General features: G+C 49.0%; 1 protein-coding gene across 1 annotated transcript in view; it reads right to left on the bottom strand.

The window, feature by feature from the left end:
* DCTN3 (dynactin subunit 3) overlaps nucleotides 1-3,393 on the bottom strand; it is a 32,537-nt gene extending 29,144 nt beyond the window's left edge. The window contains exon 1 of the mRNA XM_073611677.1: nucleotides 3,236-3,393. Coding sequence (XP_073467778.1) covers nucleotides 3,236-3,349 — 114 coding nt within the window. The 5' untranslated portion in view covers nucleotides 3,350-3,393. The remainder of the gene's footprint in view (nucleotides 1-3,235) is intronic.
* Between the last annotated feature and the right edge of the window lie 13,340 nt (nucleotides 3,394-16,733).

The raw sequence follows: 16,733 nt of genomic DNA, 5'->3' as shown, positions 1-16,733 counted from the left end.
GACCCTTGGGGGGGGGGGGGAGATCATAGTATAGAGGGGAACCCCTGGGGGGGGGATCATAGTATAGAGGGGGACCCCTGGGGGGGAGATCATAGTATAGAGGGGGACCCCTGGGGGGGGGGGAGATCGTAGTACTAGAGGGGACCCCTGGGGGGGGGGGGGAGATCGTAGTATAGAGGGGACCCCTGGGGGGGGGGAGGGGGGAGATCATAGTATAGAGGGGACCCCTGGGGGGGGGGAGATCGTAGTATAGAGGGGACCCCTGGGGGGGAGGGGGATTCATAGTATAGAGGGGACCCTGGGGGGGGGGGGGATCATAGTATAGAGGGGACCCTGGGGGGAGGGGGGATCATAGTATAGAGGGGGACCCCTGGAGGGGGGAGGGGGGATCATAGTATAGAGGGGACCCCTGGGGGGGGGGATCATAGTATAGAGGGGGACCCCTGGGGGGGGAGGGGACATAGTATAGAGGGGACCCCTGGGGGGGAGGGGGATCATAGATAGAGGGGACCCCTGGGGGGGACGGGGGGGGGATCATAGTATAGAGGGGACCCCTGGGGGGGAGGGGGGGATCATAGTATAGAGGGGACCCCTGGGGGGGAAGGGGGGATCATAGTATAGAGGGGACCCCTGGGGGGAGGGGGATCATAGTATAGAGGGGACCCCTGGGGGGAGGGGGGATCATAGTATAGAGGGGACCCTGGGGGGAGGGGGATCATAGTATAGAGGGGACCCTGGGGGGGAGGGGGGGATCATAGTATAGAGGGGACCCCTGGGGGGGAGGGGGGATCATAGTATAGAGGGGACCCCTGGGGGGAGGGGGGATCATAGTATAGAGGGGACCCCCTGGGGGGAGGGGGGATCATAGTATAGAGGGGACCCCTGGGGGGGGAGGGGGGGATCATAGTATAGAGGGGACCCCTGGGGGGGAGGGGGGATCATAGTATAGAGGGGACCCCTGGGGGAGGGGGGATCATAGTATAGAGGGGATCCCTGGGGGGGAGGGGGGATCATAGTATAGAGGGGACCCCTGGGGGGGGGAGGCGGGGGATCATAGTATAGAGGGGACCCCTGGGGGGAGGGGGGATCATAGTATAGAGGGGGACCCCTGGGGGGAGGGGGGATCATAGTATAGAGGGGACCCCTGGGGGGAGGATCATAGTATAGAGGGGACCCCTGGGGGGAGGGGGAGATCATAGTATAGAGGGACCCCTGGGGGGGGGGGGATCATAGTATAGAGGGGACCCCTGGGGAGGGGGGGATCATAGTATAGAGGGGACCCCTGGGGGGGAGGGGATCATAGTATAGAGGGGACCCCTGGGGGGGGAGATCATAGTATAGAGGGGACCCCTGGGGGGGAGATCATAGTATAGAGGGGACCCCTGGGGGGGAGATCATAGTATAGAGGGGACCCCTGGGGGGGAGATCATAGTATAGGAGGGGACCCCTGGGGGGGGGATCATAGTATAGAGGGGGACCCCTGGGGGGGGAGATCATAGTATAGAGGGGACCCTGGGGGGATCATAGTATAGAGGGGAACCCCTGGGGGGGGAGATCATAGTATAGAGGGGACCCCTGGGGGGGGAGATCATAGTATAGAGGGGACCCCTGGGGGGGGGGATCATAGTATAGAGGGGACCCCTGGGGGGGGGATCATAGATAGAGGGGACCCCTGGGGGGGGGGATCATAGTATAGAGGGGGACCCTGGGGGGGGATCATAGTATAGAGGGGACCCCTGGGGGGGGGATCATAGTATAGAGGGGACCCCTGGGGGGGGGGATCATAGTGTAGAGGGGACCCCTGGGGGGGGGATCATAGTATAGAGGGGACCCCTGGGGGAGGGATCATAGTATAGAGGGGGGACCCCTGGGGGGGGGGGATCATAGTGTCAGAGGGGACCCCTGGGGGGGAGATCATAGTATAGAGGGGACCCTGGGGGGGGGGATCATAGAATAGAGGGGACCCCTGGGGGGGGGATCATAGTATAGAGGGGACCCCTGGGGGGGAGATCATAGTATAGAGGGGGACCCCTGGGGGGGGATCATAGTATAGAGGGGACCCCTGGGGGGGGAGGATCATAGTATAGAGGGGACCCCTGGGGGGGGATCATAGTATAGAGGGGACCCCTGGGGGGGGGAGATCATAGTATAGAGGGGACCCCTGGGGGGGGATCATAGTATAGGGGGACCCCTGGGGGGGGGATCATAGTATAGAGGGGACCCCTGGGGGGGAGATCATAGTATAGAGGGGACCCCTGGGGGGGGGATCATAGTATAGAGGGGACCCCTGGGGGGGGAGATCATAGTATAGAGGGGACCCCTGGGGGGGGAGATCATAGTATAGAGGGGACCCCTGGGGGGGGGATCATAGTATAGAGGGGACCCCTGGGGGGGGGGGATCATAGTATAGAGGGGACCCCTGGGGGGGGGATCATAGTATAGAGGGGACCCCTGGGGGGGGGATCATAGTATAGAGGGGACCCCTGGGGGGGGGGATCATAGTATAGAGGGGACCCCTGGGGGGGGGATCATAGTATAGAGGGGACCCCTGGGGGGGGGGATCATAGTATAGAGGGGACCCCTGGGGGGGGGATCATAGTATAGAGGGGGACCCCTGGGGGGGGGATCATAGTATAGAGGGGACCCCTGGGGGGGGGATCATAGTATAGAGGGGACCCCTGGGGGGGGGATCATAGTATCAGAGGGGACCCCTGGGGGGGGGATCATAGTATAGAGGGGACCCCTGGGGGGGAGATCATAGTATAGAGGGGACCCCTGGGGGGGAGATCATAGTATAGAGGGGACCCCTGGGGGGAGATCATAGACCTAGGGGGACACAGTGTTAGGGGGCGTGGGGGATCATAGACAAGAGGGGACCCTGGGGGGGAGATCATAGTATAAGAGGGACCCCTGGGGGGAGATCATAGTAATAGAGGGGGACCCCTGGGGGGGAGATCATAGTATAGAGGGGACCCTGGGGGGGAGATCATAGTATAGAGGGGACCCCTGGGGGGATTATAGAACAGAAAGGACCATTAGGGCGGAATAGTGATAAAGGGGGGCAGAGGGGGTCATAGACTAGAAGGAATATTTGGGGGGGGGGTGATGACAGGAGAGGGTGGACATCATAGAATAGAGGGGGGGGGGACACTTTGGGGCGTGGTTGTCATGGTGACAGAGATGACAAGATGAGGAATGACAGGACGCGGTGACAATTGAGGGGTCACACGATCACCTTCCTGGCCGGCACTCGCTTTTTTTTTTTTTTGGCGGCTTGCACCTCCTCCACCCGGCACTGCAACTCCCGGAGCTCCGCCATCACCGTCAGCCGCTCTGATTTACACGTCATCACACGGCGACCCCACCCTGCGTTCCACCGACCGGAAGAGACGACACTGTAGGGGGCGTACCGTGAGAAAGAGCTGAACAACACTGGCTCCTCCCATTATACACATCTCTCCAGGCTGCACTGGTTGTAGCTTGCATGTGGGCGGAGCTAGAGAGGAGCACACCCCCTGACGGGTCTGATCACTACGTGTGTCCCCGGCTAGAGGATATTCCTCTCACTTCCTGCTTAGGTGACACCTTTTACGGAAAAAAAATCTTCTGTTCCTTTGGGGAGAGAGTAACATGGGGAGCAAGTCTCATTTCCTTAGTTTTGGAAGAAGTAGTGGAAGCTTACAACACTGTCATTTTTTAATTTTTTTTTGCTTTCTGTGTTCCATTATAGAGATTTCCCTTTACTTCCTGTACACAACAGGAAGTGAGAAGAAATCTCTCCAGTATGAAGGAAGCCCCCTGTTAGCTGCCACTGGGGCGGGCAGGTGTCCCCATTGGAGATTCCCCCCATACATTGTAACCTTGGAGTGTTCCCTACTAATCCCAGAACCTTCCCCACATCAGGAGGACACAACGTCCCCGGAGTTCATCCAATAGAAATACTGAATAAATAAAATGTATTGGAAACCTTCATAAATAGAAACCACAATGTACCCCCAGATTACCCACAGGAAAAGGAATACACCCCCAGATTACCTACAGGAAGGGGAATACACCCCCAGATTATAATCAGGAAGGGGAAAACCCCCAGATAATCCACAGGAAGGGGAAGAACCCCCCAGATTATCCACAGAAAAGGGAATACACCCCCAGATTATCCACAGGAAGAGAAATACACCCCCAGAATATCCACAGGAAGGGAATGTACCCCCAGATTAACCACAGGAAGGGGAAGAACCCCCAGATTATCCACAGGAAGGGGAAGAACCCCAGATTATCCACAGGAAGGGGAAGAACCCCCAGATTATCCACAGGAAGGGGAAGAACCCCCAGATTATCCACAGGAAGGGGAAGAACCCCAGATTATCCACAGGAAGGGGAAGAACCCCCAGATTATCCACAGGAAGGGGAAGAACCCCCAGATTATCCACAGGAAGGGGAAGAACCCCCAGATTATCCACAGAAGGGGAAGAACCCCCAGATTATCCACAGGAAGGGGAAGATCCCCCAGATTATCCACAGGAAGGGGAAGAACCCCCAGATTATCCACAGGAAGGGGAATACACCCCCAGATTACCTACAGGTAGGGGAAGAACCCTCAGATTATCCACAGGAAGGGGAAGAACGCCCAGATTATCCACAGGAAGGGGAATGTACCCCCATATTATTCACAGGAAGGGAAATACACCCCCAGATTATCCACATTAAGGGATATGTACCCCCATATTATCCACAGGAAGGGGAAGGCCCCTAGATTATCCACAGGAAGGGAATACACCCCCATAATATTCCTGTGGATAATATGGGGGTACATTTCCCTTCAAACAACAAACATATACACTGCTGCCATATGAGACTATATATACTTTACCACCACGGCACGGCTGCGATCTGACCTGGAACCAGGAGCTGTTGCTGCGCTCACTGCAGGGCCGAATTAACATGGGGGCTATTGGAGCTGCAGCTCCAGGCCCCTTACCTTAAGATAGGCCCATTAGCCCCAAAAAAAAAAAAAAAAAAAAAAATCACATACAAACAAAAAAAATGATCGACTTCGAGGGTCGTGGCTCAGCGACCAGGGGTCACATAGAGCCTAAATTTGCTGAAGACCTACCCCACCACTGGTCAAAATGTGGGGCTCCTATCATCTATGGTCCTGGAGATACGGGGCTCCTTGTGCAGCCTGTCAGAAGCTACATACAGAGCGGCCAGTTTAAATACAAGCTGGCACACTCTAGTTGCAGCAGACCGAGAAGATGAGCTCACAGTCTCTCCTCACTTCTTGTCAGAGGCACTGAGCTCAATGGTCAGCTTGGAGTGTACAGAGTATGACAGGCAGCACCGTCTATGAAACTCTCCTATTGATTTCAATGGGGCCACTCTGCAACCGCAAGCCAAACTCTCTTGCAGTAGTAGCAGCATAGTCCAACAATGTAAAACTACCATTCAGCAATTTAAAAAGAAAAAGGAGGCGGCAGTAGAACCTCATGAACGCCTGTCAGTTGCTGCTATACCACTCGTTGAAAAGCCACTTCCCATGTTAGCCACCTCCCTTCAAATTATATCTTTTGGAGTAGGGTCTGTCATCTGCAGGTTGAGAAATGGTCACCTGTGATATCACTCCCAGTTACTCCTCCCACCCGCTGATTGATATCCCTCCATGACCACCTCACACCCCCCTGCTGACAGACCTCCCTCCCCAGCCTGTCCCCACACACCCTCTCACCTGCTGACCTGTGGATGGGGGAATCACTCCCGCAGTGTTATTGTGTTCTGCCAGTGGGGAGCCTTCCCTACCCCCAGATTACAATGATCAGAGTTGCTAACTATAGCTACCAGCACTGATTGTTTTGGGAAAAACCTAGCAGGCTGGTTGTACTCAAGTTGATTAAAAGATTGACTTGTGTACAACCAGCTAGCCCACACATAGATCGACTATGGCTGGTCTCTGCTTAATTTCATTCTATGTATGGCCCGCTTAACCACTACACAGCCCCTAAACATCTTTCCACAAACCTTTACATTTTTCCTACACAGATTCCTTCATCCTCCTCTCCTGTACATACTGCCCTGTGTCATACCCTACACACTCCTCTCCTGTACATACTGCCCTGTGTCATACCCTACACACTCCTCTCCTGTACATACTGCCCTGTGTCATACCCTCCACACTCCTCTCCTGTACATACTGCCCACTGTCATACCCTCCACACTCCTCTCCTGTACATACTGCCCTGTGTCATACCCTACACACTCCTCTCCTGTACATACTGCCCTGTGTCATACCCTCCACACTCCTCTCCTGTACATACTGCCCTGTGTCATACCCTCCACACTCCTCTCCTGTACATACTGCCCACTGTCATACCCTCCACACTCCTCTCCTGTACATACTGCCCACTGTTATACCCTCCACACTCCTCTCCTATACATAGTGCCCACTGTCATACCCTCCACACTCCTCTCCTGTACATACTGCCCACTGTCATACCCTCCACACTCCTCTCCTGTACATACTGCCCACTGTCATACCCTCCACATTTCTCTCCTGTACATACTGCCCACTGTCATACCCTCCACATTTCTCTCCTGTACATACTGCCCACTGTCATACCCTCCACACTCCTCTCCTGTACATACTGCCCACTGTCATACCCTCCACACTCCTCTCCTGTACATAGTGCCCACTGTCATACCCTCCACACTCCTCTCCTGTACATACTGCCCACTGTCACACCCTCCACACTCCTCTCCTGTACATACTGTCCACTGTTATACCCTCCACACTCCTCTCCCTCACCTGCACATACTTCCCACTTTTATACCCTCCATACTCCTCCCCTATGCCTCTTACCCACAAAAACAGTTCTTTAAAATTATATTGAATATCCTCAATGTTACCAGCTCTAAAATGGGCACACTTTTGTTAGTTAAAAAAAAAAGGAAATCTTCTCAGTCCTCTTATTTGTTCTGCCCATTATTAGTACTCATTTATTTTGTGATGTATGAAGGAACATAGGGGATGTTAGCTACTCTAAATATACCACTGGAAAAAATAAGTGTCCCTGAAAATATTTTTGAAATGTTGGCAACTATGCACTTGGGCACGGCCCAAGGGCCACCGGGTCAGTAGGGGGCCCCATGAGAGGCTCCTGGGATCCTGTGATATTAAAACGGTAGTAAACTTTGCTAATAGTACCTCTTTTTAGAGGCCCTGAGGTAGGTTATGCCATAATGTACAAGTATGCACAGCATGTTAGCACAATAGGGGACAATTACCTGTCAGACTGAGCCCTCCAGCGCTGCGCTGTGATCAATCCGGTGGGTCTCCGGCATTTCCATCTTCACCCGGTCTTCCTTCCGGGTTCTGTGCCTTCAGTCACTTGCCTTGGCCGGGCTGCAATGCTTTCACTCCCACGCATGCTCATGCGCATCCTCTTTCTCTCTCATCCCCCCTCTCTCATCTTCCCTCCCTTACCCCTCACCTCTCTCTCATCCACCCTCCCTTATCCCTCACCTCTCTCTCATCCCCCCTCTCTCATCCTCCCTCCCTAACCCCTCACCTCTCTCATCCTCCCTCCCTTACCCCTCACCTCTCTCTCATCCCCCCTCTCTCATCCTCCCTCCCTTACCCCTCACCTCTCTCTCATCCCCCCTCTCATCCACCCTCCCTTACCCCTCACGTCTCTCATCCCCCCTCTCTCATCCTCCCTCCCTTACGCCTCACCTCTCTCTCATCCCCCCTCTCTCATCCTCCCTCCCTAACCCCTCACCTCTCTCTCATCCCCCCTCTCTCATCCTCCCTCCCTAACCCCTCACCTCTCTCTCATCCTCCCTCTCTCATCCTCCCTCCCTTACCCCTCACCTCTCTCTCATCCTCCCTCCCTTACCCCTCACCTCTCTCTCATCCTCCCTCCCTTACCCCTCACCTCTCTCTCATCCCCCCTCCCTTATGCCTCACCTCTCTCTCATCCCCCTCTCTCATCCTCCCTCCCTTAACCCTCACCTCTCTCTCATCCTCCCTAACTTACTCCTCACCTCTCTCTCATCCCCCCTCTCTCATCCTCCCTCCCTTACCCCTCACCTCTCTCTCATCCTCCCTAACTTACTCCTCACCTCTCTCTCATCCCCCCTCTCTCATCCTCCCTCCCTTACCCCTCACCTCTCTCATCCTCCCTCCCTTACCCCTCACCTCTCTCTCATCCCCCCTCTCTCATCCTCCCTCCCTTACCCCTCACCTCTCTCTCATCCCCCCTCTCATCCACCCTCCCTTACCCCTCACCTCTCTCATCCCCCCTCTCTCATCCTCCCTCCCTTACGCCTCACCTCTCTCTCATCCCCCCCTCTCTCATCCTCCCTCCCTTACCCCTCACCTCTCTCTCATCCTCCCTCCCTTACCCCTCACCTCTCTCTCATCCTCCCTCCCTTACCCCTCACCTCTCTCTCATCCTCCCTCCCTTACCCCTCACCTCTCTCTCATCCTCCCTCCCTTACCCCTCACCTCTCTCTCATCCCCCCTCCCTTTTGCCTCACTTCTCTCTCATCCCCCTCTCTCATCCTCCCTCCCTTACCCCTCACCTCTCTCTCATCCTCCCTAACTTACCCCTCATCTCTCTCTCATCCCCCCTCTCTCATCCTCCCTCCCTTACCCCTCACCTCTCTCTCAGACCCCTCTCTCATCCTCCCTCCCTTACCCCTCACCTCTCTCTCATCCCCCCTCCCTTACCCCTCACCTCTCTCTCATCCCCCCTCCCTTACCCCTCACCTCTCTCTCATCCCCCCTCTCTCATCCTCCCTCCCTTATGACTCACCTCTCTCTCATCCCCCCTCTCTCATCCTCCCTAACTTACCCCTCACCTCTCTCTCATCCCCCCTCTCTCATCCTCCCTAACTTACCCCTCACCTCTCTCTCATCCCCCCTCTCTCATCCTCCCCCCTTACGCCTCACCTCTCTCTCATCCCCCCTCTCTCATCCTCCCCCCTTACCCCTCACCTCTCTCTCATCCTCCCTAACTTACCCCTCACCTCTCTCTCAGACCCCTCTCTCATCCTCCCTCCCTTACCCCTCACCTCTCTCTCACCACCTTTCTCTGTCTCTCTCTCTCTCTCTCTCTCTCTCTCTCTCTCTCTCTCTCTCTCTCATCCTCCCTCTCTCTATTTAATTTAATTTGTTATAACAAAAAATTGTTTGCATTTTTATTTATTCATTCATTTATTTATTTATTTTTATAATTAATACATTTTTATAAAATCCTCAGCACCAGGCCCATGATGATTCTTAATCTGGCCCTGGCTCACTCCTCGGTCAGGGTGTTCAAATGAAAGGCCTCCCGCTAATAACTGGGAAGTTTGGCCACATTGCCGCTTGCCTGCCAATGGCCAGGCTAGTAAGCTCTTCATGGTACCGCATTCATCGCCCGCGTCCACCCTGCTAATAGCTACGGAAATACCGCCTGAATCCGTAACATCGCGTGCAAACCGCCAGGCCCGAATCGCAGATATCCTCCAAAGGTAAGACTTCACCTTTGGACCTAGGAGGAGGACAAAAAAGGAACACGGCCTCTGGGCTCGGAAAACAAAGATTTATGGGAGAGGGGTCCTATGAGGTATGAGGGGGCGGGATTAACCCAAACGTAGGCTGCCATGGAGTCTGTCAGGAAACTATGTTTTCTTTTGGTGATATTGTGTTGCTAAATGAAATTTATTTAATTACTGACCGAACGCACATATGCGTACTCGGCTTTCCGGGGTTATACCGGGATGATGCCCGCAGCTGCAGGCATCATCCCGGTACCGTCGTTTTCAGCGGGCGATCGGCTACCCGAGTATAACAACCGATGCGGCTAAAAGCCGCTCGGTTGTTATACCGGAGGAGCGGGAGGGGACATCCCCCCCCTCCCGCCGCCCCCGCCGCCTCCCGCCGCTGTTACCGGGCCTCCCGTGCGATCGGGAGGCCCGGTGTCCAATCGGGAATCTCCGGCAGCTGGGGGCGGGCTGGAACGAAGCTGTGAGCGGCTTCGTTCCAGCCTTCTAATTGTAAACACGGAAGCAACGTCATGATGTCACTTCCCGTTTACTCGGCTGCCAATGGCGCCGAATTTAAAAAAGTGCACAGTATTCAGAATCGCCGTTTTCGGCGATCTGAATACTTTGAAGTGTAAAGGAGGGATGGGGGGTCTTTTAGACCCCCCATCCCTCCATAAAGAGTACCTGTCACCACCTATTACTGTCACAAGGGATGTTTACATTGCTTGTGACAGCAATAAAAGTAAAAAAAAAAAAAAATTTTTAAACACAATTTATAAAAGTACAAAAATAAATAAAATAAATAAATAAATAAAAAAAAAATTTTTTAAAGCGCCCCCGTCCCCGCGAGCTCGTGCAGCGAAGAAAACGCATACGGAAGTCGCGCCCGCATATGTAAACGGTGTTCAAACCACACATGTGAGGTATCGCCGCGATCGTCAGAGCGAGAGCAATAATTCTAGCCCTAGACCACCTCTGTAGCTCAAACCTGGTAACCATAAAAAATTTTTAAAACGTCGCCTATGGAAATTCATAGGTACCGTAGTTCGTCGCCATTCCACGAGTGCGTGCAATTATAAAGGGTGACATGTTTGGTATCTATTTACTCGGCGTAACATCATCTTTCACATTATACAAAAAAATTGGGGTAACTTTACTGTTTGGATTTTTTAAAATTCATGAAAGTGTCACTTTTCCAAAAATTTGCGTTTAAAACACCGCTGCACAAATACCGTGTGATAAAAAATATTGCAACAATTGCTATTTTATTCTCTAGACTCTCTTCTAAAAAAATATATATAATGTTTGGGGGTTCTAAGTAATTTTCTAGCAAAAAATACGGATTTTAACTTGTAAACACCAAATTTCAAAAATAGGCTTAGTCATGAAAGGGTTAAAAAAAACATTTTTGTTTACTTATATCAGTGTTAGTTTAAAAAAAAAAAAAAAAAAAGCGTTACTTCAGATAAAATGTACACATATTATTCTATAACTTGTCATGTGACACTAAACTTATGATTCTGGTACAAAGCATTTCAAAGTTATTTACAAATGAAATAAAGAATTTGTTTGTGCTTTTTTTAACTGCAACACTAAAAACAAAAATAAAAAAAAAAAAAAAAAAAAGGAAAAAGTAAGGAAATAATAGTTAAGGGGAGAAGCGGAAGGAGTTAAGGAGTAGGTTTGAGCTAATTAGGTTAAACTAGGGGTTTAATAAGAGGTTAAATAGGGGTTTTATTTAAATATATATATATATATATATATATATATATATATATATATATATATATATATATATATATATATATTTTTATTTTTTTTTTTTGTCAGGTTGCTTTAACTGATATCATGTGCAGATGGAAGCTCATTCCTTTGATCTGCAGGTGAGTGAAACAGAGAAAATACAAAAGTAACAGTGTAATTCTCTATTCCCCCCCCCCCCCGTCTGATCAATGTTTATAAACAATGTTACTTTGTATCTCTCTATTGCCTGTCTGATCAGTGTTTAGAAACAATGTTACTTTGTATCTCTCTATCTCCTGTCTGATCAATGTTTATAAACATTGTTACTTTGTATCTCTCTATCTCCTGTCTGATCAATGTTTATAAACAATGTTACTTTTGTATCTCTCTATCTCCTGTCTGATCAATGTTTATAAACAATGTTACTTTGTATCTCTCTATCTCCCGTCTGATCAATGCAGTGTTTCTCAACTCCAGTCCTCAAGGCGTCCCAACAGGTCATGTTTTCAGGATTTCCCTCAGATGAAACAGCTGTGGTAATTACTAAGGCAGTGAAACTGATCAAATCACCTGTGCAAAATAATGGAAAGCCTGAAAACATGACCTGTTGGGGCATCTTGAGGACTGGAGTTGAGAAACACTGGATCAATGTTTATAAAAATGTTACTTTATATCTCTCTATCTCCTGTCTGATCAAATTTTATAAACAATGTTACTTTGTATCTCTCTATCTCCTGTCTGATCAATGTTTATAAACAATGTTACTTTGTATCTCTCTATCTCCTGTCTGATCAATGTTTATAAACAATGTTACTTTGTATCTCCCTATCTCCTGTCTGATCAATGTTTATAAACAATGTTACTTTGTATCTCTCTATCTCTGGTCTATAAAACAGAGGCTCTGGATGTACAGTTGGATACATGGCTCTATATTTAGGATGTTTCTTGTCTATAAACCAGCAGATATTGGGAGACCGTCTTCTGTTGGGTATACAGAAAACATTTTGGACTTATAAAGAAGTGGTGGTCAGGATCGATGGCTCCTTTTGAACTTTTACTGATGTGGATTATTATCAGCAGAATATCAGACGTTTTGCTTACCTCTTGGGGTCGAGTTTTCTTCCTCAAGTCCTTTGTAAGAATATTATTTCATTATTTACATGAAATATCTTTTTTTTTTTTTTTTTTTTTTTTAAAGATAAGCAGAAGACAAAGAAGTGAAGTTTCCTCTTGAAGTGAGGAGTGATGGTATTTAGATACATCTTTCTCAGTTCCATTGAATATATAATAATCTTGTCATTAAGAAGCCCCTTAGGCAGCAAACATTTTGTCCTTGAGAAAGAAGCGCTATTGTCCTTCAGGCGTCAAAGGGAAGATATCCGAATTTCCAATCCCCCCAGCGCGGCCCTTTACAACGGAGGGGCAGAGCCACAGACAATGCGATCGCCATTGATTAAGACGCTCGCTCTTAGATGCCACCTTCTCTACAGTGCAAATAACAATTGATTTTTTTGGAAAGTGTGTTTTTTTTTTTTTTTTACATCTCTTTTCTTTTGGGCTTTCTGTAGAAGGCAGAATTTCTACTCATTAACGGTCTCTATGCAAATGGCGCTCGGGCTTGTCGATACTTATAATTAATCCTGTAGGAAAAATACAAACTTGTCTGATGAAGTTTAACTGCGGCGAGATGCATGGCACTAGGGGATCGATCCTGGATGCCGCACAATGCAGGCCCGGGCTACTAAATGAAGATCTTTATAGGTTGGCCGGGTGAAAAGGGCACATGGGTTCTTAATTATTGCTATGGTCATATCTCTGAGACAGCTCCACACACAAGGACTTCAATATGTGTTCCCATTTATATGTCGGAACATTGTGAACATGGCCACAGAGAAAACTGTTGGAAAATGAGATGTTGAAATTATGAAATACAAACCTTTGCCTTTTTCCCCCTGCATTTCTTGTGTGTTTCTATAGTGCTTTATGTGTGTTTAGGACTTTGACAAGTGGCAGCCTATGTGAATGCCACCAACTTCCTCCTAAGCAGCAATAATGCTACCGTAGCCTCCATATCAGTGACCTGCAGAGTCTTCCATGCTTTCCATGGCCATAGAGGATCTTCTCTTTTTTAAGTCTGGACCCCTTTGCATTGGTGGTCAGTAGAAAAGTGACTTCTTACATTGGTGGTCAGTAAAAAGAAACTTCTTACATTGGCGGCCAGTTGAGAAGGGCTCCTTACATTGGCGATCAGTGGAGAAATGCCTCCTTACATTGGTGGTCAATAAAAAGGGCTCCTTACATTGGCGATCAGTGGAGTAGGGTCCCCTTACATTGATGGTCAGTGGAGAAGGGATCTTTGCATTGGTGGGCAGTGGTTCCCTTGTATTGGTGGTCAGTAGAGAAGTGCCTCCTTACATTGGCGATCAGTAAAGAAGGACTCCTCACATTAGCAGTCAGTGGAGAAAGGCTCCTTACATTGGTGGTCAGAAGGGAAGTGCCCCCTTATATTGCTGGTAAGTGGAGAGGGGCTCCTTACATTGGTGGTCCTTACATTCCATGGCCACTAGGTTGGTCATTACATTGGTGGTAAGTGGAGAAGGGCTCCTTACATTTGTGATCAGAAGAGAAGGCCTTCTTACATTGGTGGTCAGTAAAGAGAACTTCTTACATTGGTGATCAGTCAGTTGAGAAGGGCTCCTTACATTGATGATCAGTGGAGAAATGTCTCCTTACATTGGGGGTCCCCTTACATTGGTGGTCAGTGGAGAAGGGTGCCCTTAGACTGGTGATCAGTGGAGAAGGACTCCTTACATTGATAGTCAGTGGAGGAGGGAACTTTGCATTGGTGGTCAGTGGTCCCGTTATATTGATGGTCAATAGAGAAGCACCCCTTATATTGGCAATCAGTAAAGAAGGACTCCTCAGATTAGTGGTCAGAGGAGAAAGGCTCCTTACATTAGTGATCAGTAGAGAAGTGCCCCCTTATATTTGCTTGTAAGTGGAGAAAGGCTCCTTACATTAGTGATCAGTAGAGAAGTGCCCCCTTATATTTGCTTGTAAGTGGAGAAAGAATTGGTTAAATTGGTGGTCAGAAGACAATGCCTCCCTACATTAGTGGTCAGAAATAAAGGCTCCTTACATTGGTGGTCAGAAGGGAAGTGCTGCCTTATATTGCTAGTAAGGGGAGAGGGGCTCCTTACATTGGTGGTTCTTACATTCCATGGCCATTAGGTTGGTCAGAGGATCTCCTCCTTGTAAGTCTGGACTACTTTAGGGACTGCAGCGTATCCCTAAAAATAACCAGTCACATGCAGAAAACTGAATATTTAGCAATAGGTTTGCATTAAACTTTCACCCCTCTGATCTTGGTTAATTAGGGCTCAATGTGTCTGACTTCAGCTCCAACCCTCTCAAAACTCAGCCATATGACCTCCTGTCCCTTTGTCCAATAAGAGCACCATTATTAGTCATGAGGAACTCCAAAATGTTCATCAAACCACAAGACTTGGAGGAGAAGAGCTGGGGGGGAGCTCCCGTGCCAGCCAATCCCAGTGTAGGCAAGATACTGTGACTGTTAGAGTCTCTCTGGCAGGATGACACATCTGTTTAGACAGTTGTTGAAGGTTCAGTAATGGACTTGTGGGGTGGTGCAGTGTGGTGCAACGGCAGTAACCAGAATCTAGTTGCAGAGAGCAGTACTTGTATTAATGTTATCTTCCTGATGACGCATACTATGATGCGAAACGCGTAGAGGCTGCTGGGAGATTTTGAATCACGTGACCGGAGACACGAACGAGAACGAGGGGGGAAGCGCAAGCCGGATGCGGGGATCACGCACATCGCACACAGGCTGATCACACTATTGTATGACATCCATCCGTAACCGCTGGAATAGCTTAGTGCCGGCTCAAGGGCACTTTTAAATGTGAGTGTACACTTTTGTATTTTATGCTATTAAACAGTTTTTAACGCACTGCGCAATGATCGTTGTCCATATACTTTGCATGAGGAACACCAAAGCTCAAGCATAGCCGGTGGGGAACAATAAAAAAGTTGGATTGGTTATCCCATTAATGAACCAAAGGCGTATAACATAAGGAATATCTGGTGAGGGGCCGATCTAAAAGGTGGTGGTGTGTCACTAAATCACAAATGAATTTCAGACTCTTTAAAGAGTCGTAATCACAACAACTAAGAGAGGAATTTGCACTTTTTGCACAAGGACTTTGTAATATATACTGTATCTTGTATGTCAGTAATTTTGGTTTACAGATTGGTGATTTAATATTTATGGGAGTTTTTCTTCAAATGTGCATGTCAGTAATTTTGGTTTAGAGATTGGTGATTTATGTCATTGTAAGTGGAATACTTATGGGAGATTTTCTATAATTTTTTAATTTTAAATATTGCACAGTAATAAGAAAGTGATGTACAATTATGAGTGGTGTATGGTAAGAGAGTAGCGCATTCACACACATTAATTATATTTTTTAGTCCATTTCACTGAATGGTTTTTTTGAATGCAGCAACTCAAACAAAAAGGTTAATTAAGCGAAAGTTGCTTTTGCGCCGGTGACACACACACATCGAGTTTTTTTAGACTATTGGTCCACCATACTCTCTCCTGGCCCGTTGGCTGGAGTCTCTTCCCTATGCTGCAGTTGCATGCTGCAGTATGTTGGCTGCACACCATGCAAACTTGGGCCACTAGTTTTGATTCTTCATCAGCTCACCATCCATATCTCAGGAAAAGACACTTTGGAGTATATTAATAAAAAGATTTGCAGGATAAACGTCACAAGCATACACCCTGCCATGTCAAATTCCCTCTGTACTTTGTCTAATAGAATTATCCTTTTTGACTGTCAGCTCCCTCTAGTGGCAATAATTCAGTACTTTCCTGAAGTACACCAATTTAGGAAAATACCACATTATGGTCACTAGATTAAGCAGACAATCATACACTGGTGAAGCAAAATGATACCCCAGCTCCACTACCAATATGATGATCTATGAACTGTGATCCGGTGCTCTAGCCAGGACGTTCAGGTCCCAAAATGCAGTACTTGAATCAGAAAAGGGCTGGCGACTCGGATGCTCTTGAATAAAAGTCCTTTATTGGGTTACATAGGTACACAGGTACAGGCTTCGCTGACGCGTTTTGGCTAAGAAGCCTTTATCAAAGCATACACTGGTGGCCAGTACCAGGGAGAATGTCCCCTTACATTAGTTGTCAGCAGGGAAGGGCTGTTTACATTGGTGGTAAGTGGAGAAGGACCTCCTTACATTGGCGATCAGTGGAGAAGGACTCCTTACACTAATGGTCAGTGGAGAAGGGATCTTTGCATTAGTAGTCAGTGTTCCCCTTATATTAGTGGTCAGTAGAGAAGTGCCCCGTACATTGGTGATCATTTAAAAAGGACTTCTCACATTGGCGGTCAGTAGGGAAGGGCTCCTTACATTAG

The sequence above is a fragment of the Aquarana catesbeiana genome, linkage group LG01, assembly GCF_042186555.1.
Source record: "Aquarana catesbeiana isolate 2022-GZ linkage group LG01, ASM4218655v1, whole genome shotgun sequence".
Classification (NCBI taxonomy): domain Eukaryota; kingdom Metazoa; phylum Chordata; class Amphibia; order Anura; family Ranidae; genus Aquarana; species Aquarana catesbeiana.
This window is presented reverse-complemented; position numbering and strand designations above follow the sequence as displayed.